Here is a 24,994-nt window from a genome sequence, read left to right as displayed (position 1 = left end):
CAATATCCATTAATGGTCGCCCGGAGCCCTTCTTCCTTTCCAACATCGTATCTCCACTGCTAAATTTTTCAAATCAACACCGCGCAGTGCACTGGTCAAGGATACCATACCTTCCCCTTCATATTTAATAATTTCATGAGTCGCTTCAGTGGCTGTAATATTTTTTTTCCAGTAATGCCTTAAAATTACGAGAATTTCGTAAAAAACTGTCATGTTTCTTTTCTGAAACAAATAACTAAACCAGGCTTTTTTTTAAAAGTCGAATAGGAATAAACCAGCTTAGAGAATGCTCTAAAGAAATTATTAAGTATTGGTAAGTATAAAATAGGATTAAAATATTTTTTGATACACCCCCATAAAACATTAATTCAATGGAATATGTTTATTTAAGAGGTATTTTTTTAATTCATAAAAAGTTTACTCTAAAAAGGTTTTATAAATTACCAACTAATATGAATAAGATTATTATGTGTACATATTCAAGTACCTACTATCAATACTTACAATAATCTCTTGGACGAATCTAGTCCGATTTTGTTGTTAGCATCAAAAAAATACAAGCCTGTAAGCTGTCGGGTTCAGATCTTTGCACGTGGACCTGATCAATGTTTTGTATGATATGCAACATTTCTCTGTGATTCCGGAAAAGACAATGTCTAAAATATTATCCTAGATAGATCCAGATTCTATCTAAACAATAATAATATCTTTGTTTCATAATTAACACCATTTTACAAATTATATAGTATATATCTTCTATTAGTAGTCCAATTAATATGTAAGTAAAAATATGATTATTAAGTTAAAACAACAAAATCTGTTAAAAATGAAAAGTATTTTTAAATCTCGCTTTAGTGTGTCTATGAAAATTATTATGTTTTTTATTCATTTTCTTGTATATGAAACAATGAAGTCATAAAATGTGTTCACAAATAGTAAGAGCCGAACAAAACTTGAAACTGACACCTGAATCTTTTTGATACAAAAATGTTTTTAAAAAGATTGATGAATACCTATGTATGAACTTAATTTAATATGATAACTTATTTAAATAATTAAAATATAAATTATGAATATTATAATTGAATGATAAGTTAAAAAAAATATATATTAGTTTTATTTAGGGTTAATTAAAATCTTTGCGGAAGAAGTACAAAAAGCTATTTTATATATAGAATATACAAATATATTCTACACCTACCCGAGAACCTTTGTTAATATGATAAAATCATTTTACTGTTGTTAATTATATTTGAAAAATATTTTGCAATTTACGAAATTTTCACAAATATGGCCGCGAGCATTCAAGCTTAGCGCAGGTAGACTGACTTGAGTGGGGGTAGGAGCATTTTTATTTTATTTTTTCTATACTATAGTGTGGAAGTGGTGTCACGTATGCTGTTACTACATTTTGTTCAATAATACTCACACGTTACCAATCTCGAGGACGAAGCACGAATATAATTATGAAAGAACTCCACGTACAGGTAAGTTCGTTTAATCATTAATTATATTTAAGACAAATAAAACTTGCATTTTAATAAAAAAATATATTTTCATTTTAAATATATCAATCGATAAGCAAACAGTTACAAATATAGATTATTTAAAAAAATTACTTCCAAATTTGTAAAGCTCTCGCAAATTGTTCAGATTAGACATAGATTGGAACTCTCTGTAATTCGTAATTAATCCAAACACAAATACAATTTAAGGGATGATTTAAAGATTTAATTTTTAAGGGATTATTTAATATTCGCCTAAAAGTCAAAACCATCATTCGCTCGTCGCAACATTTCAAAGTTTTATTGTAAGCAGTCACACATTAAAGATCAAAAGGGCAAGGTGGGCAAGTCAATAAGGAGAGTCATCTAATCTAAAAATTATCAAGCAACCTTAAAGCAAAATTGGTCTCAACTTTTAAACCAATATTAAAATTAAACGACCAAAATACAATTACTTTATCTAAATACAGACAACAATTCATTAAAGTTGACAACTGTTCCGCAAACCAAAATGAATAGTCCTATAGAAATTAATACGATCCCTTTCCACAAACGCCATTTGTACTTGCCGAGGCCTGGTCTTTGCCAGATCGTCATTAGATATATCATGTTGGGCCATATGAACGCCATGTTTGACAAGCAAAACGTACCCAGCTGAAAATAAAATAACTATATTATAACATATAAAAGAAAGATAATTCCCATGTTGAACCATATGTTCAAAAACTGTCGTAATAGACATTAGCATATACAGCTGCAGAGTTACTAACCAGCCATAAATGATATAACATGTTTTCGTGAAATGGACAATCACCTTTTCAATATTGAATGAATGACAAAAATTGAATACCAAAAAAAGTCTATAATTTTATTTCCAACTAAAAATTATTGGTAAATATTTTACGTATTCTTTCTACGTATAACTATAATAAAATACGTGTATACTTACGAAGCCCATAAGCGCATTGATGTTTGGAAATATAATAGCCACGATACCAATCAAGAAGACGAAAATCGCTCTATAAATAAGTTCCCACATCAAAATCTTGTTCTGGTCATGACGTGACCTGATATAATAGAAACATAAGTTGAAAGGGACCCAGTAGTTGAGAGCGTGAGTAACGTAGATCATAATGGCGATACCACCCTTGAGGATCTTCGGGAAGCTGAAAAATACATTAAATAAGGTATTTGCGCCGAACTATATAATATAGGGGGATCAAGTATTAAAAGTCCCCAACTAAAATTTATGTGATCACCTTAGAATAACCACTTCTACACTATATTTACTCAACAGCGAATCTAGACAGCGCTATTCAGGAATGTGAGATTCAATCAACGCCATCTATCGCTACCGAGTAGTAATATACGCCATTATACATAAAGTAAGTATTGATTAGGTTCGGATAAACATTAGCCGCTAGAATATATATACTGATATAAATGAGGGGGGTGCCTTTTTTTGAAAAACACTTAACCAACATACGATTACATAACTCACACCACAAGATGCAGCGCCTTTCAGCGAAGGTTTTAAGTACATAATAATATAACATAAATAGTTACGATTCGCAGTTTCATCCGCTTTAGATTGACTATTGATGTGACAAGCAAGCATGACAAGCAAGGAAAATATTTTTAAATTTTCTCTTGTTTATAAAAAGCCGAGATGGCCTAGTGGTTAGAACGCGTGAATCTTATCCGATGATCGTGGGTTCAAACTCGGGCAAGCACCACTGAATTTTCATGTGCTTAATTTGTATTTATAATTCATCTCGTGCTTGACGGTGAAGGAAAACATCTTGAGGAAACCTGCATGTGTCTAATTTCATTGAAATTCTGCCACATGTGTATTCTACCAACTCGCATTGGAGCAGCGTGATGAAATGAGCTCCAAGCCGTCTCCTCAAAAGGGAGAAGAGGCCTTAGCCCAGAAGTGGGACATTAAGAGGCTGTTACTGTATAAAATACAGCATATTTTGTTAACACATAATTAAGCAAACATTGAACGCCTAATTTGTCATCAAATACAGATCATTCATTTTTATAAACACTTAATAAACATACATAGATAAGACGACAAATGTATGCCGTTTTTTGATAATTATAAATATAAGAATAGAAGCATACTAACAGAGTCATTGGAAAGTTGACAGTAATGGGTGACTCGCAGTCCTGCAAAAAGCCAACGTATCCGAAAAAGGAGACCGAGAATGTGCAACAGATAATCAATGACATGCCTAGAAGAATAAGAGTTTAATAAAGATAAAGATAAACATTAAAAATACTTACAATTGAAAGATCGGTGAAGGAATTATATGTGTTTTCAATTCCATTTTTTTTTTTTTATTATATTATTTGTATAATTTATTGTGTAATAGACGTAAATTGGGCTAGAATCCCCGAAGCTTATGAATATAGACATTCTTACTGTCGGTCTGAACATATTCACTATATAGTGAATGAGCCATTGAATCTAAGATGTATGTTCCTAATGTCTATGTCATTTACATTGCTATTTGATGAAGATTTTTTCCTATATAGGAAGAACTTTGTGGCTTACATCAGATTAATATCTAAAAAATTTTAATAAAATGGTCTATATGAAATCGAAGGTAGCTTTTATTCGGTATCAATATAAGAAAGATCAGAATGTAGTTCTTTTATTTAGTATCAATATACCTTTATCTTCTTCTAATATTAATACCACAAAATGGACAATATTTCTGTAATACAATATTATTATTCTTTATTATTTTTCTCACCAGTCATTAACACTTGAGGATATTTCCTGGGGTCTTTCATATTGTTCTCTATTGGAATAACGACTCCCGAACATGACATGCTGAACACTGACATGCCGACGTATTCAAAGAAGTTATACAGCTCTGTCACTTTGACCAGGTTCTCGAAATTCGGGTTGAAGTGGAATGCGTAGTAGACGGTCAGCATTATACAGAATACTGAAAAGGAAAACGTAACTCGAGTTCCTTATCGTAATAAGTTCGGTTGCAATCTTAATACTTTCATTCGATCTAGTCTGTCTAAATATTTCTGAGGCTTAATTATTATTATGTATTAATATGGGGGTGGAAATTGAGAGCTGAAAATCGAGCTTAGTGGCGTTCCATTGGAGAGTCCTATTTCCAGCAGTAGACATCAATGTGTCTATAATGATGATGATGATGGGAATAATTATCTGTAAAGTCGAGATTGACTACAACACGTAAATCTTCAAAAATAAATTTAAACCATATTCATAATTTATGGTAAAAAGCGAAAAAAAAAACTTACATATAATTATGTTAGCCACAATTGAAAAAGGTGCCAGCCACTTTAGATGGGTTATCAAGCAGATAAGGACAATTGGCAAGATCATACATGCCAAGTACACTCGCAAATCAGGATAACCTAAAAACAAAATTAAAGAAAATAAACGCAATTAAAACAATTTTTTAACCTTAACACTTTGCTGGACATATATAAAATGCGATCAAAAAAGCGTGGACCTAGTATTTGTCGATTTCCAAGCAGAATATTCATAAATGTATCGTGTTTGGAGTTTGCCTTTATTGTTACAGTCTTGAACAAATCCCTGACTCTCGTAAATAAGAAAAAAAAAATTAAATATATAAGAATAGCTTTTGTCATCTGTAATAAATATCTGTGATTGTCAGCATCAATGCTACGCTATTGCTCGAATTTATTGACATTATTTTTTAGTAATTGAGATATTTATTGAGGCAATTTACCTGGACCAAGGCCCTCTATAGGTGTTCTCTGCGTGTTTTCAACGAGCTGTTTTATGGATTTTGCTATAATTATTTGGTAACAAGCGCAGGCACCAAACAAATCGATGCATATTATAGCATCAATTGTATACCTTTATAGAAACAAAAAACAAAGAATGTTTTAAATTATTTTACAGTTTTCTTATTATGATATCTGTATTGTATCTTGGTCGTGTAATGTGTAAGGGTCGTGAAATTCTGCCCCTCATAGGTTGGCGGACGAGCATATGGGCCACCTGATGGTAAGTGGTCATCAACGCCCATAGACATTAGCATTGTAAGAAATGTTAACCATTGCTTACGTCGCCAATACGCCACCAACCTTGGGAACTAAGATGTTATGTCCCTTGTGCCTGTAATTACTCTGGCTCACTCACCCTTCAAACCGGAACATAATAACAAGTACTGCTGTTTGGCAGTTGAATATCTGATGAGTGGGTGGTACCTACTCAGACCGGCTTGCACAATGCCCTACCAATAGTCCATATTAGATTCTTTTTGTATCTTTACCTGAATATTTTCGAATATTTCGCGACGTTGGGATTTGGAAAGCACGCCATCGCCGCTTCGCCAACGTCAGGATAAGACATCGACGTCACACGAGTTCTTCTATAAAGTATTTGAGCTGATATCACTAATATCTGTCAAAGTAACATTTTATATAGTAAAACGTAAAAAGTATATTCTAAGTATTTAAATTCATTTCAATTCGTTATTTCTGTACCCGTGATACTGGCAGAAATAAGCATTCTATTATGTCGGAATGCAACGCTGTTGAACCGTTTTGAAGATAAAATACGTACATCAAATAATAAAATATTACCGAACCGTTTCCCACTTATAAACTTTAATACTTAAATAATCCCTGATAATAAGTGAATATGAAGTAAAAAACATATTTATTTTCAAGGTTACTTCTACCGTAAAGCGGATATGCTGAATCCAAAATCCTTCTATTATATAGGAAATAAAAATAAAATAACATGTAAATGAAGATATAGCATTTTGTAATATATTTTATAGCAAAGATGATGGTTGCTGTATTCAAAAAAACGATTCGAATAACGTAACTCAAAAACGAGCGTTTACTGTAGGACAAACTCGAAAATCACCGCAGAAAACGGTCAACAAATGTCAAAAAGTGATATGCGATATTGACCTTTATATTTATAACATTTCAAGATTACACGCATTAAAATAGTATATCGCCATAAGTCGAGTTTCAACATTTCACGGGTGAGCGATGAAGTGAATTCTTACATAGCTATTATGTATGTACTTGTCATTAATTAATGAATTTTTACATCAATCATCTAGAAAAGCAAACAAGCAAGATTATATTTTTAATGCATATCTAATACTTACATATAAACAATAGGTCATGTACATTCCGAATAAGAGGTTGAATGGTATGCCGACACATACACCAGCCTTCATGTAGGCCACGTGACCGCCGAGGATACCGCCGCCTAAAGCTCCCTTCACCATGTGCGCTACGGACCCAACGACCCTATATAAACGACAACACAATTTTAACTATCAATTATTACATTTGAAGCAGCACTTGGCGTGTAACGAAAGACAGGAAAGAATAAAATCATTTCAAACCATTTAGAGCGGTTTTTAAGTCCAGTTACTATATTCAAGAAACGAATCGTATTGTTTACAGGACGTTATCTCATCATCTAACTGACTTCAATTTATTCTTTTTATATTGGAGCACTCATTTTCATTTATTTAGGTACCCTACGTACTAACGTTAGTAGCAAGCCGCAAAACGATTTTTTTTATTATAGTTACTGTTCGTTAAGGGTGTTTTAATTTCTACGTGTATTTATTAAAGATCGTGTAATGCTTCTACATATTCGATAAAGAATTTTGAATTTGAAACAATACCATAAAAATGTATTAATTAACAACCCCTATAAATGTCAAGAAATCCATCGTCACCAGCAAACGCACTCCCAAAGAGGGGGGGGGGGAGAAGAACAAAATTAAATATTTGAAAAAGTCATCAATCGAATTTCTTGATAACGCAATGGATGAAATTTGCTTAGAGTGCCAACATCTTGAAGTCGAAAAATAAGAGATGAAATAAACGTATAAGAAAATACGCACACACACCCAATTTTAAAAACACAGAATCGAACACCTCGGCACGTAGAGCAACAAAAAATTCCAATTTTAAATCCATTGATTACCTAGTCGATTTTTGTAGTTATTATTTGATGCTAAAATAATCAGTTTTGGTCATTTAGTTTTAATATTTTTAATAACCCACCCGGTTGGTTTGGGTTGGTTCCTCCATTTGACATAATCGAAGGCATCTTCCTCCTCTTGAGTGTTCGCAAAATTTTTCCAGTTGCCACGACATCCACCAGATGGCTGTGGACCTGACTGCAAAAGAATTTGATTTATGATCAGTAGGTATTAATGTATTTCTTCGAAAGTAAATCAAGTTTATCTGTTTCATTAGAGGTTTACTCAAGGTTTTAGACATTGATTTTAGTGTTTTTTTTTTATAAATACAAGAATTGGCCATAACTTAAGCAAAAAAGCCAAAATTTATGATTGCTGCTGAAATTTAAACAAACCAGGAAAACGATGTCACGCAAAACACATTTAATAAACCCATAAAACGTTTAAAAATATAATCGATTCGGCCCGTTAAAGATTTTTCCTTAATGACGTTTGGGAATCTATAGCAAACTAGAAATTTGATCCAATTGTCTCCAAATTTGCAGATTAATTTATTTCATTATTACAAGCTTAATAAAAGCACATACCATTGTTTTATCAAACGATGATCACTAAAAATACTATAGAAAAAACATTGAAGAAATTCACTAAGAAAAAACTTTCTATAAAAATGAATACTGCGTCAATAAGAATTCTTTTTTCATAGTCAAATTTATTCTTCTATCAAATGAAAAGCTTCATTTTATCGACCAGTTTATGTACCAAATAGTTTTTATTGGCTTGAATTCTTCTTGTTTCAAATTTAAAATCTTAAAACACATCACATTCATTTCAATTGCTATCTGTATGTCTACGTATGATCCAAATTCAATAAATAACTCTTCAATTCTTATATGATTTAACTTTTTAATTAAAAATTGGATCGTTTTCATTTCCATCTTTTGTTAATAGTGCAACACAGTAAGAACGTCTTTGATACAGTTAATATCCATAAAGATTAATCAACATTAAAAGGCAATAATCAAATACATTCGATGCAGCAAGGTACACATTACAATAAAGTATATTTTCTATCTTATTACTTATTCTCTTGTAATAGAAGTCAAGACACATAGTTAATAGATGACGTATATTTTCATAGAAAACTGCTTATGCATGGCAAATTAATAAGCCATATCAAATTGATTATGAGGCACCATTTAGTTCTACAAACCAAGAAGTATGCAAGTGTATTACTTGAAACAAACAAGCTATGTAGTTCGCTTTAATTTCACTTATACGAACATAACAGTAATAATTAAAAAAATGAATAAGACTACTATCATTTTAAATCTAATAATTTCTATATTATCTGTTGTAAAAGCGAATAATGTGAGTGGTATATTTTTTTAGAAAGTAGTTTTTTTAACGTTTAAACCAATTTGATTTATTACAGGAAACTAATACAAGTAAAGACAGCAATGAATTATCTGAAAAAATAGTAGAGACTGTGACAATAGAAAATTCTTACGTGAAAGATTCATCAAATGTCGTAAACAAATACGATTTTTTAGGCACAACCAAAATGATCGGAAAGAATAATCCTAGAAAAACATTTTTTGTCAAAATTCGAAGATTAAAGGAACCAGAAATGGAAAACGATAAAACTATGAAAACAAGTCCGATAAGCTATTTTATGACCTCTGAAAAACCAATAAAAGTTACGATTAATCCTCACGAAGAAGAGAGCAGTGAAAAATTAAGCAATAATACTGAAATATCACACGACGCGAATGAATGGATTAAAACAAAAGTTACATCAAAAGTTTCAGAAACGAAAGACAAAGAAGAAGAAAACACAGAAAATCCTCTTAAAGTTGATATTAAACTTGAATCTGTTACTAACAAAAGTGTTATTGATGAAGACCCTAAAAGAATTGATTTTGAAATTGAAAAACCAAATGACGAATTATCTTCTGATGGGGAAGAAGTCCTTGATGATATAGAATTTACAAGAAGAATGATGACTGCTCAATATTGGAAAAAAGATGAGAATGAGCAAGACGAAGAAGAGGAGGAGCTAATCTGGGATAAAGACAATAATGTGCTATTAGATATAAAAGCGAGGCTTGGAGGAGGTGACAAAGGCAACGTTGAACATGTTGTCATTGCAAATGCCGATATGAAACCAGAATCAAGAGTTATCACCCCAGCAATCTCTAACATTGACGGTTATTATCTTTTTTGTTACAATGAATTTTGAACAAATTAATAATTAATTTAGAAGTATGTTTAAATCACTTCATATTTTTATTTTTAGGTGACAATATGAATAATCCAGCTATCATTCTGCATCCAAACTTACATCCTGCTGTAATTCAAAGAGAATGTCTTCAAAATCCTGCTCTTTTTAATATACGTCATGATAAACCCCTTGATTTAAACGAAAGATCAAGTTATGAAAATATCAATTTAGGAAATACTCACCATATTCCTCCTACAAGAAATAATTATTTTCATCCACAGCTACCTTTACTTGGTGCGCAAGAACCAGTAGAGTTTATGCTGCCTCAAATTGATGATTTCAATTCACAGTTATTTTCTAATGCGTATGCATATACGCCTCCATTGTCAAGAACGACTTTAGATGAACCAACAGTAATTACTGGTTCTGCTCTACTTTCAAAACTATTTGATGCATCTGAGCATTTAAAAATTGGTCAGAAATTTAAGACAAATGCAAATACATATGATAGAATGTTTTTTAATAACTATGACCCTAGAAATGCAATAAGACCAAATTATAACGTGTTTAGATATCTAAATAGATTTAAGCGTTGTGCTAGTTGCTGTTGTAATTAATTTTAAATTATTTAAGATTATAAATCAAATTCTTACTTTATTTAATAATTATTAGGAATACTTGAATAAAAATATGAGTTCAAAATTTGTACAAATCTTAAATGTTGAATATATTTTTTTTTATATTTCATTTGAAAATCGACGCGTTTGGACTCTACTATCACTTACCATCAGGTGAAGTAGAGTCATTTGCCATTCTGGCGCTTATAAAAAAAAAAGAAAACATTGTGTTAAGGAAAATAAAACAATTTTTTTTTAAATATTTTGTACTACTACATTGGATAAAGAATTATATTTCGATAGCGTGCTTATTAATATTAGACAAAAATCGTACTACTAACATTGTATAAACTACTAACATTGTATAAAAAAAATTAATACAAGATTGAAACGAACGAACTACTAACATTGTATAAAAAAAATTAATACAAGATTGAAACTTGAGTTTATAGAGTGATTTTTATAATATATGTAATTTACATATTTAAATTTATAATGAATATGTGTTTTTTGTTACAAAAATATCCTGATTTCTAATACTTGACGAAGGTAACCCTTATTTCTAAGCTTAAAAATCTATAAAGAATCTTCATGGTGCACCCTTCATTATACCTACTAATAATTAACATATAATTCATGTCAAAATGTATTTCTGACAAATATATATTATGTAACGTTAATTTATAATTTATAATATTTTAAGATTGATGTTGGCCTTTACGCGCAATAACTGAAAAGGGAACAATTGACCTATTTGCGCCTTTTTTTAAATATAGACAGAAGCGTAATAAATTTGAGATTTGACACGTGACATAAATATAAGCTTGTCATTTTTGAAGTTTGTTTTGTTTGATAGCTATTTACATAAAATAATTGCGAAAAAGCGTATCATATTGTTTTAATAACAAATATTTCACCATTTTAAACTGTAGTTTGATTGTTTATACCTAACGGTTAGTGTGTATTTTGTAGTTGAAGCAAAGGAAACGATGGGTAAAAAATATTACTGTGATTATTGTGATAAAACCATGGTAGCTACACAATCTATAATAAGAACTCATATTAAAGGGGTAGTACATCAGAAATTGGTCAATGAACATTACCAACAGTATAAAGGTTAGTAGCATTTGAGGTGGAAATGCATAGCCTATTTATAAGGCATGTAATTGTACATTACAAATAAAACAAACATTTGTGTATATATTCATATAGAACTCATTAAATTTGATTATTTATTAAATAAAGTAATGTTTTAGTTCACATCATACAAACAAACTTTGGACAATCAAAATATATATTTTATTCCTATTTCTTATTTTTTTGATTAGTTTGTAGCTGTGCATTTAAAAAAGTTAAATTATGTTTTTAAAAATTAATTATAGTTAATGAAAACACTGTTCTTGATTATTTTTAGATCCCGAAACTATATTACAAGAAGAGAGTATGAAAAAACCTTGTATGAGGTTTGCGAGAGGAGAATGTCAATTTGGTGGCATATGTAGATACTCACATTACACTCAAGAACAAATTATGAATCTTAGAGCTTACAGTAAGTAAACAAACTTATAATATTATTTATTTCAATAAAATGGCTTTTAGTTAATGTCGGAAAATGTTACTTTGCATCTTATGTAGAAAACACGAAGGTAATTAATACAACTATGATTATAATCAATTACAAGTAAAATAAATTATTTTGTAACTGAAATATCATAAAATTTTGCATTGCAACAGAACTAAGGGCAATGTATAGGGCAGTTTGACAACTGGAATCCAAAAAAATTTCATCCATCCTTACTAATATTATAAATTAGAAAGTGTTTTTTTAACGCTTTCACAACGTAAGGGGTAAAGAAAAGGACATTATATACCAAGCACCTTCACCGCACGAAATGTGAAGGATACACGAATGGGCGCAAACTAGTTGATAAATAATTATAAGAATAATATAGGATAAGCAATTTTGAAATGAAAGAATTTGTGAATTTTACACATAACCAGTTAAGCGTAGTGCCTAAGCTTCTTGGCCAATTAAATTTGTTCCATATTATGTGCTTTGACTGAAACATAGTGAAAATTCTTCATTTGAAATATGTGCAGTAGACAAAAAGCCGAGATGGCCCAGTGGTTAGAACGCATGAATCTTAACTGATGATCATGGGTTCAAACCAAGGCAAGCACCACTGAATTTTCATGTGCTTAATTTGTGTTTATAATTCATCTTGTGCTTGACGGTGAAGGAAAACATCGTGAGGAAACCTGCATGTGTCAAATTTCACTGAAATTTTGCCACACGTGTAATCCATCAAAATTGCAATAAGCAAATTGCTATAAATAAAAATTGGAATAAGCTCCAAACCTTCTCTTCAAAAAAGGAGAGGAGGCTTTAGCCCAGAAGTGGGACATTCACAGGCTGTTACTGTACTGTACTGCAGTAGACATTATGAAAATAACTTTACCTATAAATGCTATAAATTTTGTTTTCATTTGAATGATGATTAAAAGGGAGATATTAACTAAACATCCTCTTTACAATATATATAAGTATATGTGTTGTTTACTAATTTTGTAAGATTGTCATCGTCATATTAGAATAAAAAAAAATGTAATAAATTGAAATTCTATTTATGAATTGTTATATGCTTATTCTAGATATGACAACTGTTAAGTTAAAATTTATATTAATACATGGTTTATTTAATTCTTAATTATTTTAATTGTACCCAGGCTAGAAAAGCAATTTTTTTTTCTGTCACATCTAGAGAAATGATATAATAATTACTAACTTAAGTAAAATGTGTATTAATATTTTTATGTTATAAAGTAGAAAACATTTTTTTATCTGAATATCATGCAGTAATTTTATATAGTACATTTAAAATTTATTTTTAGCGGAATCAAAAAGTAAAACCATAGACAACAACCCACCATGCTTTGAGGATCTTTACAACCAATTACAGAACGATAAAAACACAATGTCCAGTAAGGATGTCAAAAACACCATAATTTATGATGAAAATGGTATTACTCATGTACTCCCATGGACTTATAATCACGTATTTGATGTATATGGATACAATTTACCACCGAGTATAAAAAAGTTAAAAACCAGTGATTTTTCTAATGCAGTAATTACAAATTGGGGTTGAAGACAAAAATAAATATTTCACTGTAAGTAAAAACGTATTTAATTGTTTATTTAAATCAATTATTTATTTATAATTTTTCATCGTAATTATCTCAAAAACATGGTCAAATTCTTATATATATCTATTATTTTTTAAAAAATACATTATATATTTTTTAAAATTACTGATATGGAATAACAATTTCCATAATCAAGGAATCAAATGACATGTTGATAATTTGCCTTTTTATTTGCAGTTTTACAAAACTTTAAGTGCCAAATAATTATAAATATAAGTGTAAAATAATTAAATTGTAAGTAATAAGTGTTTTCACATACAATATACTGTATAGTAACATATAATAGGATATGTTATATACATTTTTTTAAACAATTAAATTATATAACTTGTTTATTTATTATCAAATATAAAAACATATTTATATAATTCCATTCATTTTCCAAAAAGACATTTTCCACATCAGGATCTGAATCAGAGCTTTTTCACAGACACTGTATAGGTTATTATATTTTCAAAATTTTTTTTTAAATATATTTCGTTGCCTCAAAAAGAAATTAAAGTCTCCTTAAACTGAATGTAGTTCTTCCAGCTAGTATTCTTAATGTTCGAACATATTTAAATGTTGGATAGTTAATAAATCTGTATTCAGGCGATATTACATGTCGAATAGGTTTTACCTGAAAGTATTAAATATATGAAAAATAGATATTGGTCTATCTACCTATTTGTATATAGAAAAACAAACCTCATTTGCAATAAACAATAAAATCAATAATAACAACGACGACTTTTGCATATTTATTTTCTAGTTGCTAAATACGCTGGCGTCTGTGCCAACGTCTATTGGAGATTTAATGTTACTTACCAATATTATGAATGTAGAATAATATGTTAAAAGCGATTATATCATTGAATGGAGCAAAACGCCTATTTTGTTTTTATTATCGTAATATGGTTAAATTTTTACGGCTTGCAATAATAGTTTTATATAAATAAGTCATTGGTACCTAACTAGGTAGGAATCTTATTTTATTTCAATCTTCTTATTAATTAAGATGTGGTAGATTATTACCAAATCGGTAATATGCTTAACTGATGCAACGTGCTAAATAGATAATAATTTATCTTTTTATTTTTTTTTATTTTTTTTATAGAATAGGAAGGTGGACGAGCATATGGGCCACCTGATGGTAAGTGGTCACCAAACGCCCTTAGACATTGGCATTGTAAGAAATGTCAACCATCGCTTATAGCCAATGCGCCACCAACCTTGGGAACTAAGATTTTATGTCCCTTGTGCCTGTAATTACACTGGCTCACTCACCCTTCAAACCGGAACACAACAATATCAAGTATTGCTGTTTTGCGGTAGAATATCTGATGAGTGGGTGGTACCTACGAAGACGAGCTTGCACAAAGCCCTACCACCAGTGATGATTTATTTGTATGAAGGTTTATATATATTTTTCTAATACCATTTGTTGTGTCTGTAACGCCGATTAGTTTTTATTTGGGACACCAAATGTAAGTTCTACCTCATAAGTAATATTTGGATTCCAACATTACATTTATAATGTTTTGGTTTTATAACCGAGCGCACTGCCTTATCGCCATTAATCGTATATTTTTATTAACGAACTGTCAAAGTTGGAATTGAATTTTTCGTTTTAACGAGTTTTTTATTACGCATGGCAACACGGCAATAATCATAATAGCCATAGAAGATTAAATATAGTTTGATAAGCTTAATAATGAGATTAACAATATTCATCTTTTTTGTAAGTAAAAATAATTTATCGGTGACTAAAGCAAAATGAAATTTTGCTATTCATTTGTCGTTATTTAAAAAGTTTTGTTTTATTACAGATCTTCGTGCATTTTGTCAAAAGCGACAATGTTTTCAACTTTTTCAAAGATGATATAGATCGGTCGAAATATTTTGATTCAAAGTACATAAACAACAAACCTACACAACAATTGTTAGGTAATTTAAATAATAAGTACCTATTATTAATTACTTATGAAGACAAAAATATCAATGGTGACAATTTCAAACCAATAGCGCGTTTTCATGATAAATCAAAAGGTAAAACGACAAAGAATAACATCACAATGAATCAGCATAAAGCAAGAATGAGGGAAATTATAAATTTCATGGAAGATCATTTGTTGACGACAATATATTTATACAATGAAGTACAAAAAATTAAAAAAGATGATGAAATCAAAGATAAGTTCAGAGAAATGGTATCATATTTAGAGAAACCGCATAATGAATTCGAGAAAGAAGCCGTATTGAAATGTTTTTACAGCAACAAAAAGAAGAAAACTAAGAGTAGTATATGGGATCAAAAAACAAATGATTTAGTTATTAACGTGATAAGAGATCCTTATAATGACGGCACCATTAATTAAAATAACATAATTGTACTATATATTAATTTGACAAGCCTTATGTACTTTCAAGAAGCCAATTTTTAATAAATAACAGAAAACAGCACAGGCCACTTATGTTTCAATACTTAAGCTATTGTGTAAGTTATTCTATCGGGTCGAATATCGAGTGAATTTGTTTCTTACAGAATAGCTTCTGCCTGCAACTTTATCGACATTTTTTAGCGTCCTGGACTGACTATTATAAACTTTTTGATATGTCTCTTGTATAGACACAATTTTCTCTTTATATTTATATAAGTAAAGTATCTAGTATCTATGTGGTAAAATATCTGATTAGTAAAATAAGAATGTAAATAATAAAACTGTAAGGAAATAAAAAAAAATCGAATTTATTTATCATTTCTTTTATTTATGACGTAAAGAAGACGAGGTGATTTCTGTTGAAGAATTGAAATGAGATCGTATAGCTTCGAACCAGGGGATATTTCAACCGAAACAGATTCCTGTAATTGTAAAATATACATTACTAGCTGCTCGGTATCAATTCGGTTTATGACTAAGAATCTTATTCTTGCTGAAGTAAAATATAGCCTATGCTAATTCTGGCTAATGTAGCTTTCTAATGGTGAGAGAATTATTAAAATTGGTTCAATTGTTTTAGAGTTTATCGATTATAAATAAATAAATATTACCTTTTTGTATTCTAATATAAGTAGAAGTTATAATCAAGTTTAAAATTTTCGACAAAGGTATCTTTTAAGAAGAAAATCATGATAAAATAATAATTTCGCTATTCCATTGTGTGTTTATCAACAGCCAATCGTAGTCCACTGCTAAACATAGGCCTTTCCCAAGGTGCGCCAAAGCTCACGGTCATCCGCTTTCCATTCCATTTTGTGTTAATGGATATATTTTCAGATCCTTCCAAAACAGATTCTTACATGTTTTATTATGCGAAAATTCTCTATTGTAGACTATTTCTGCTTATAAGCGTATTATTATTATACTTAAAACTTATTTGTGATGTAATTTATGTTAATTTTCCTCGCTGAGTACGAGATGAATAATTAGAAACACAAATTAATGTTTAAGTCTTACCAATTCGTTCTGATTTTTGTTAGATGATCTTAATATATTATTGACGTCTACATCTTCTTTCCACACGTCATCCCAATAATCCTTAAAATATTTATAGAAAAACATTGTTCAGTTTGGAGATTCACATATTTATTATATATTTATCATACAATGGTGATACACTGTGGAAGTGTGTACACTCGCGTGCCTCGGAAAGCACGTAAAGCCGTTGGTCCTGCGCCTGAACTCTTTCCCGTGTCGTTTTGTCGTCCCATCGGATTTTGAGAGTGAGGGAAGAGAGAGTGCATCTGTGTTTGCGCACACACTTGTGCACTATAATATAATCTTGAGATTAGCCGCCGTGGCCGAAATCGGTCTGAAGGACATTATTATTATATAGTTAATATAAACACAATCACGTGAAATGAAGTCGTAGTCATGGACATGAGCGCATCAGGCAAGATTTGAATTCCCCGCCAGCCAAAACTTATTTATATTATAAGAAGATTAACGACACAACACGAAAGTGAACAATACAACACTATGTTCGATGCCATAGTGCCTAATCTAATTAAATGCAAGTATTCGATTTGCTTTGCATAATGTTTTTATTGTGTCTGTGTTTCAGCTTCCTACAGACTGTCCTCTAGCCAAAAGGTTATGCCACTTGGAAGTCCCCAGCCTGACTGCCCCCTACCAGCTAAAACGTTGGTGGTCTGACACTGCTCCTTGCGTGTAATCTTAATCCCGATTTAAATGCGATTTCTAATCATTAATTAAGAATATAACTTTCTCATTCATCTCATAGCTATTGCAATACAGTAGATATATTTTCGTAAGCGTATTATTTAATTACATACTTAATTAGTTCAAAATAATGCAACATACCCCAGTTCTAAGAATATCTTTTCTTATATATTTATTTATGTTTTTTTTTGGTTTCATAGATTCTAAATTAGCTGATTGTTTTGCAACGGCCAGGACGAATTCTGGTGGCGCCTGTCAAATGAAATATTAATTATTTCATTGATATAAAACCTACTTACTCTATGCTTAAACACATTTTGGACGGTTGGCAGTTGACAATCGGCCGCGGTTTTTATCAGACCGCCGAGTTCGCAACTGCAACAACTCACCATTTTCGTTTCTTATCGTGAAATGCAATGGAAAACAACATGCAATGGATGGACATAAGAAGAAAGGGGGAAGCTGGAATTAGAGAGAATAATTCCTCAGAGCACTCGCCGTGATACAGTCGATAGAAAGCGCTCAGTGCTGCTATTTCTCGAGGCAATTGTAAAGGTTCAAGGGTGTTTGTGACCTTTACGTCGCCAATAATGCGTACTGCACGTCGCAACCGGTCCAAGGCCTCTAGTAGGTACCTAGCGGAGCCATCCCAAAGGTGCAAAAGCAATATTCAACGCAAGACTGTACCTGTGTTTTGTATAACAGGCACAGTTGTTGTGGCGTGAAAAAACGCCGCACCTTGTTCAGAACTCCGAGTTTCCGTGAAGCTGTTTTTATAATAGCCTCGATGTAATCCCTTGGACTAAAGTCGCAGCGAACGTCCATCCCCAGCATGGCGATTTTGCTTTGTATCATCAGCGGTGTGCCACAGAGGGAGGGAAGAGGGGAAAATGGTGACTTTTTCGCTGTGAGAGCGCATACCTGTGTTTTCTTGGCATTAAACTCAACAAGATTATGAGAAACCCATTTGGCGATGAGCTCTAATGTCCTATCGAGTTCAATGACAAGATTCTCCCGCCTCTCCTCAGTTTCCGCTCGCCCAGCCACTGCGTCTCCGTGGTAACCACCATGCACTGTACTATCGTCTGCATAGCAATGTATGTTCCCAAGAGAGAGCATATCATTGATATGCAAAAGAAAGAGTGTGGGAGATAGCACAGATCCCTGCGGGACCCCAGCATTCACTACATAGAATTGTGAAGCGCAACCATCTACTAAAACACGAAGGCTACGCTTGTGTAGGAAGCTGGCAATCCAGGTGCATAGCTGAGCAGGCAGACCATATGCCGGTAGCTTGGAGAAAAGACTTCTGTGCCAGACCCTGTCGAAAGCCTTGGAGATATCGAGGCTGACAGCCAACGATTCTTCATGCTTGTCGATAGCTTCACCCCAGAGGTGTGTTACGTACGCTAGAAGATCACCTGTGGACCGTTTTGGTCGAAACCCGTACTGACGATCATTAATTAGACAGTGATCTTCTAGGTAATGGATCAGTTGGTTGTTTAGAATCCGAACCTTACAAAGTACTGAGGTGATAGCTATTGGTCGATATTTTGCCGGGTCAGACCGATCCTCTTCTTTGGGAACCGCTTCTTAATTTAGCAAAAGCTTGTAAGACAGGAACAATGCAAAAATTGGAGTTTATGATGCTATTAAAACATCTACATAATCAGCAGATGCGCAGCACCCAATAGTGAGCAGAAAATGCACTCAATAGTCAAAACTAAACGGAACTTCTGGTGATGCGCAGGGTCTACCATACAAGCATGGAGACCGTGCGTTCCGACTTTCTAATATGAGAAAAATCTTCAATGTGTGGTCGAATAAACTGGAGTAAAATGTGCGACTTGACCAAAGTTCCTTCTATTCATTTATATGACCAAACATCCTTGCAATGACGGAGCAGCTTGGCAACGTGGCAAATTTGCCAGTTGCCGCATTTTCAATATTCGAATTGAACGTCTATTACGCTCTATTGCTATTATCTAATATATATATATATATATGCTGTTTGTATTACCTTATGTGGTAAGAGCCTCCTATCAGATATTTTCTTAGCTTCCAGATGTTGCTGCAAATAATAATATTGTACATTATTTTAACACTTTATTGTTAATTTAATTTAATTCAAATCAACCTACTAACTTAATTATTGTCTTACCTTTATTGCATTGTCTAATTCAGTTTCAGCGGCATCCTTCGCTATAGGTGTCTTCTGAAAATATACTATAAATTATGAAAAAAAAAAATCATGACTTGGTGTGAATACGATTATAGATTTTGCTGAGTTTTTCTTAACCCTGGTGGTTTTGTGCAGGCCCAGTTAGCATACCACCTTGTGGTGTAGTGCTAGAGTACTTCAGTAAATCTTAAATCCCATGGTTGACGGTGTGGCAGTGCTAGTGTCTACAAGGAGATATGTTATCATCTCACTACCAGGATTCTGTCCGTCTATTCGTCCGTATACGTTACTGATTATGACGTACTACGACTAAAAATAAAAAAAAATGGGGCACATCTAGTAACGTACCTCGAAATATGGATAGCTTAATACAAATCTTCTTCCGAAATCTTGGTACGTATCAGGAATACTATAATGTTGATTAGTTCCAAACAAATCTGCGTAATCACCGACAGCTTTTGCTTCTTGTAGCTTAATATTGGAAAATGATAATATAAGTCAATATAGCTTTATTTGATTTTCGTATATTTTTAATGACAGAATAACTTATTCTTTAGTTTAGAAAACTTCATATTTTGTTGCGATTCCACTTAAATAGTTGTAAATTTTTGTATTTGTAATAATAATAATAATAATATCCTGGGATATTGCCGTGTGGTGACGGCGACGAATATCACCACCCCATCTCATCCCGTGGGGGGCGTAGAAGTCGACCCGAGGGAATATACACCAGAGAACGGGCAGCAGCGTCTCTCTGAGTACTATGACTAACTTACTGCGATCGCCAACCCGTCTGCCAAGCGTGGCGATTATGGCATATCCCCTCATGATTCGCGCAACTAAACCACGGCCCCTAGTCCCCGGCAGCCCTGCTATTCCTAGCCTTGGTAACAGCTGTGGTAACGGCGGGGCAGGGGGTGCTAAGAATCCCCGGCAGATTTTGTGTTACCAACACCGACGACCTCTGGCCCTGGCAACATATAACACGCGTACACTGCGGACCGACGAGAAGATCATCGAACTGGAGGAAGAATTGAGCAGGTTACACTGGGATATCGTCGGATTATACGAAGTCCGAAGACAGGGGGAGGATACGATGATCCTGAAATCCGGTAACCTTCTCTATTTCCGAGAGGGCGATCAACTGTCTCAAGGTGGTGTCGGGTTCATAGTCCACAAGTACCTCGTTAACAACGTTGTGAAAATCGAGAGCGTGTCGGCTAGGGTGGCGTACCTTATACTCAGAATCACCAAGGGGTATTCTTTGAAGGTCATACAGGTATACGCGCCGACTTCGACACACTCCGACGATGAGGTTGAGGTCATGTATGAGGATTTATCTAAAGCCATACATACCAACAAGACTCATTTCACTGTTGTAATGGGGGACTTCAACGCGAAGCTGGGCAAACGATTCGGTGATGAGTTAAAGGTGGGACCTCATGGAATTGGAGACCGCAACCCTCGGGGCCAGATGTTGGCCGACTTTATGGAGAAGGAGGGACTCTTTATGATGAACTCCTTTTTCAAGAAGCCAGGTCAGCGTAAATGGACCTGGGTGCGCCCTGATGGGAAAACCAAGAATGAGATAGACTTCATCTTGTCGACGAGAAGACAAATATTTAATATCAATGTTAAACTCCAGAGGTCCCGACTGATGAAGTCTACGCTCCGACCATCACCTCTTCAAATCCGAAATCCCGAAGCCTTTCAGCTCGAACTCCAAAACCGATTCGATTGCCTAGCAGACTGCGAGGAAGTGGACACATACAACGACAGGCTTGTGGAAACTGTCCGTACGGCTGGGTCTAAGACCTTCAAGACCAGCCGTACAAAAGGAACCAAAAAGATCTCTGCCTCTACCCTACGGCTTATGGAGGAAAGACGGAAAATGATTCTGACGTCCCCAGCTGATGCTGCCGGCTATCGGCTGATCAACAGACGGATTTCAAAGTCTCTAACTCGCGACACTCGCCAATTTAATACAATGCGCATTAAAGAGGCCATCGAGCGGAACAAAGGCTCTAAAGTGTTCGCCAGAGATCTGTCTGTTGGTCAGAGTCAACTGACAAGGCTGAAAACTGAGGATGGCAGAATAGTCACGTCAAGATCTGAGCTGTTGGAAGAGGTTGAGAAGTTCTACGGTCAGCTGTACACGATAGCTCAATCACCTGTCAGTAGTCATGCTGCAGATCCCAGAGCAAGACTAACCCGACACTACACTGAAGATTTTCAGGACGTCAGTCTTTTCGAGATTAGAATGGCTCTCGGACAACTCAAAAACAACAAGGCACCTGGTGATGATGGTATTACAGCCGAGCTTCTGAAGGCGGGTGGTACACCGATCCTCAGGGCTCTTCAGAGGCTTTTTAACTCCGTCATTGCCAAAGGTCAAACGCCAAAAGCATGGCACAGGGGTGTGGTGGTACTTTTCTTTAAGAAGGGTGATAAAACCCTTCTGAAGAATTACAGGCCCATCTCACTGCTGAGTCATGTTTACAAGTTGTTTTCGAGAGTCATTACGAATCGTCTCGAGCAAAGGCTTGACGACTTCCAGCCACCCGAACAAGCCGGATTCCGAAAAGGCTTTAGCACCATAGACCACATACATACGCTGCGGCAAGTTATACAGAAGACTGAGGAGTATAACCAGCCACTTTGCTTAGCGTTTGTGGACTATGAGAAAGCCTTTGATTCGATCGAAACCTGGGCCGTGCTGAATTCTCTTCAAAGGTGCCAAATTGATTATCGGTATATCAGGGTGTTAAAGTGCTTGTACGAGAACGCCACCATGTCGATCCGACTCCAGGATCAGAACTCAAAACCTATCCAACTGCAGAGAGGTGTAAGACAGGGAGACGTGATATCTCCGAAACTCTTTACCGCTGCATTGGAAGATGTTTTCAAACTTCTGGACTGGAACGGACATGGCATCAATATTAACGGCGAGTACATCACTCATCTTCGATTTGCCGATGACATTGTAATTATGGCTGAGACCTTGGAAGACCTCGGCACTATGCTCGATGACCTCAACAGGGTTTCCCAACAAGTGGGTCTAAAAATGAACATGGACAAGACGAAAATCATGTCGAACATCCATGTTGCACCCACTCAAGTAAAGGTTGGAAATTCTGCACTCGAAGTTGTAGACAACTATGTCTACCTAGGTCAGACCATCCAACTAGGTAGGTCCAACTTCGAGAAAGAGGTCAATCGTCGAATTCAACTCGGCTGGGCAGCGTTCGGGAAGCTACACGATATCTTCTCATCCCAAATACCGCAGTGTCTCAAGTCGAAAGTCTTCGACCAGTGTGTGTTGCCAGTGATGACTTATGGATCAGAGACGTGGTCGCTCACAATGGGCCTCATAAGAAGGCTCAAGGTCACTCAAAGGGCAATGGAGAGGGCTATGCTCGGAGTTTTTCTGCGAGATCGAATCAGAAATGATGAAATCCGCAGGCGAACCAAAGTAACCGACATAGCCCGAAGAATTGCTAAATTGAAGTGGCAGTGGGCGGGGCACATTGCTCGCAGAACCGACGGCCGCTGGGGCAGAAAGGTTATCGAGTGGCGACCACGAACCGGAAGACGCAGCGTGGGCAGGCCCCCTACAAGGTGGACCGACGACTTAGAACGAGTCGCGGGAAGCCGTTGGATGCGGGCAGCGCAAGATCGGCCAACGTGGAAATCCTTGGGGGAGGCCTTTGTCCAGCAGTGGACGTCTTTCGGCTGGTGATGATGGGACATTATTCACACACGGCCATCTGATCCCAAACTAAGCAGAGCTCGTACTATGGAAACCAGACAACTGATATACTACATATACTACTTTTCTTTCGTAAACGCATACTTATATAGATAATACAGAAATTATAGTTAATACAGAAACATTTATCGGTAATGCGTGTTGACTATAAAGAAGGTACCAAGTTTTTTTTAAAGAAGTCGCTTAATATATTAATTCAGTTTTGTTTATACATGACGGAATGCAATACTCGGTCATAATAATCGGTCACACTGTAAGAGTATCGGTGCTGTATGAACAAATGAGTCTTCCAAGAAAACCGTTTTAAATAACTTGAATCAAAGTAAGCCTACCACCACGGTAGCATGCGAAAGCGATCCCATGGCGCTCCACGTTAAGACGGAAAGGGTACCGCTGGTTTTTTAGTAGGTTTTCCGATGTTTGGGGCGCACTCTGCGCTTTGGACACCGGCGAACCCCACATACACCCCAACTGTTCCCGTGGGGGAAACGAGTAACGCGTTTTTCCAGCGATAATAAAAAAAAGCCTACCATATCATCTAATGATGCATCGCTTTCGTCTGCTTTGAGTAATTCATTTTTTCCATCGCTTTCGTCATCTGGTTCAGCTGATTCATTTTTTCCATCATTCTCATCATCTGGTTCGTCAAATTCATTACTTTCATCTAATTCGATTATTTCATTTCTTTCATCATTTTCTTCATCTGTTTCAGCTAACTCTTTTTCTTCATAATTTTCTTCGTCTTTCAGTTTATTCAAGATTGTGTTTTCTGGTTGAAACGCTGCAACTATCTGAAAAATCATAACACAAATATTGTTAAAACTAGTTTACTAATAGCCACAAATTTTAAATTAATACCTCATCCTCGCTCATCTTGTCATTATTTTCATTGTTTTCTTCTAATTTCTCGTCGCTTATCTACAATTAAAAAAAATGCCTTTATTTTAAGGCCTCTACGATACAAGTCATAATAAAAAACAAAATGATGAGCTATTTAGACACGACAAAACCGACGCTTATGAGGAAGTTAGCACGAGATAAATAAAATCAAAATGAAATCTTGCTTATAAAAACTTCTCACCACCAAATGTAGTACGGTAGACGTATAAAAAATAACAAAACAAATCTTATTGTTCATGACTATATGACGGACGAATTAAACAGAATTTGATAATTTATAATCTAAACAATCCCAAAGTCAATTATATTTTTCTTATTATTGTTTGGTTTACGACATTATGGGCCTCTGTAATTGGATAAAATAACTATAAAAAAGAAAAAAAATAGTAAGAAATGAATAGTAATGTTGTATGATACTGAATGTTTCGGGTTTCCTG

General features: G+C 34.1%; 3 protein-coding genes and 1 long non-coding RNA gene across 6 annotated transcripts; 1 reads left to right on the top strand and 3 right to left on the bottom strand.

Annotated features, from left to right (window-relative positions):
- Positions 1-1,541: 1,541 nt before the first annotated feature.
- LOC126778504 (proton-coupled amino acid transporter-like protein pathetic) lies at positions 1,542-8,485 on the bottom strand. Its single transcript, XM_050502122.1, has 10 exons — positions 8,083-8,485; positions 7,578-7,693; positions 6,662-6,806; positions 5,807-5,937; positions 5,258-5,388; positions 4,800-4,916; positions 4,271-4,468; positions 3,640-3,745; positions 2,455-2,671; positions 1,542-2,159 (listed from the first exon to the last, which is right to left on the bottom strand). Exons 1-10 carry the CDS (start codon positions 8,083-8,085, stop codon positions 1,962-1,964), a joined length of 1,362 nt encoding a protein of 453 aa, XP_050358079.1. The 5' UTR covers positions 8,086-8,485; the 3' UTR covers positions 1,542-1,961.
- Positions 8,486-8,713: 228 nt separating this feature from the next.
- Positions 8,714-16,274, top strand: LOC126778495 (zinc finger matrin-type protein 5). 2 transcript variants are annotated; one of them, XM_050502108.1, is made up of 6 exons: positions 8,714-8,866; positions 8,931-9,705; positions 9,795-11,452; positions 11,751-11,885; positions 13,229-13,507; positions 15,352-16,274. In XM_050502108.1, the coding sequence occupies exons 3-5, from the start codon at positions 11,326-11,328 to the stop codon at positions 13,483-13,485; spliced, it is 519 nt and encodes a 172-aa protein (XP_050358065.1). In that variant the 5' UTR covers positions 8,714-8,866; positions 8,931-9,705; positions 9,795-11,325; the 3' UTR covers positions 13,486-13,507; positions 15,352-16,274. The 2 variants fall into 2 exon arrangements, with proteins under 2 accessions (XP_050358065.1, XP_050358064.1); XM_050502107.1 differs by lacking the exons at positions 11,751-11,885; positions 13,229-13,507; positions 15,352-16,274 and having other exon boundaries at positions 9,795-10,825.
- On the bottom strand, positions 13,863-15,137 carry LOC126778620 (uncharacterized). Its single transcript, XR_007670166.1, has 2 exons — positions 14,961-15,137; positions 13,863-14,162 (listed from the first exon to the last, which is right to left on the bottom strand). It is a non-coding gene; the product is annotated as an uncharacterized LOC126778620 (long non-coding RNA).
- Positions 16,257-24,901, bottom strand: LOC126778544 (uncharacterized). 2 transcript variants are annotated; one of them, XM_050502206.1, is made up of 9 exons: positions 24,739-24,901; positions 24,516-24,575; positions 24,188-24,448; positions 20,237-20,359; positions 19,868-19,921; positions 19,727-19,777; positions 17,848-17,958; positions 16,981-17,061; positions 16,257-16,385 (listed from the first exon to the last, which is right to left on the bottom strand). In XM_050502206.1, exons 1-9 carry the CDS (start codon positions 24,793-24,795, stop codon positions 16,272-16,274), a joined length of 912 nt encoding a protein of 303 aa, XP_050358163.1. In that variant the 5' UTR covers positions 24,796-24,901; the 3' UTR covers positions 16,257-16,271. The 2 variants fall into 2 exon arrangements, with proteins under 2 accessions (XP_050358163.1, XP_050358165.1); XM_050502208.1 differs by lacking the exon at positions 24,516-24,575 and having other exon boundaries at positions 24,739-24,889.
- Between the last annotated feature and the right edge of the window lie 93 nt (positions 24,902-24,994).

Source organism: Nymphalis io, chromosome 26 (genome assembly GCF_905147045.1).
Source record: "Nymphalis io chromosome 26, ilAglIoxx1.1, whole genome shotgun sequence".
Taxonomy (NCBI): domain Eukaryota; kingdom Metazoa; phylum Arthropoda; class Insecta; order Lepidoptera; family Nymphalidae; genus Nymphalis; species Nymphalis io.
This window is presented reverse-complemented; position numbering and strand designations above follow the sequence as displayed.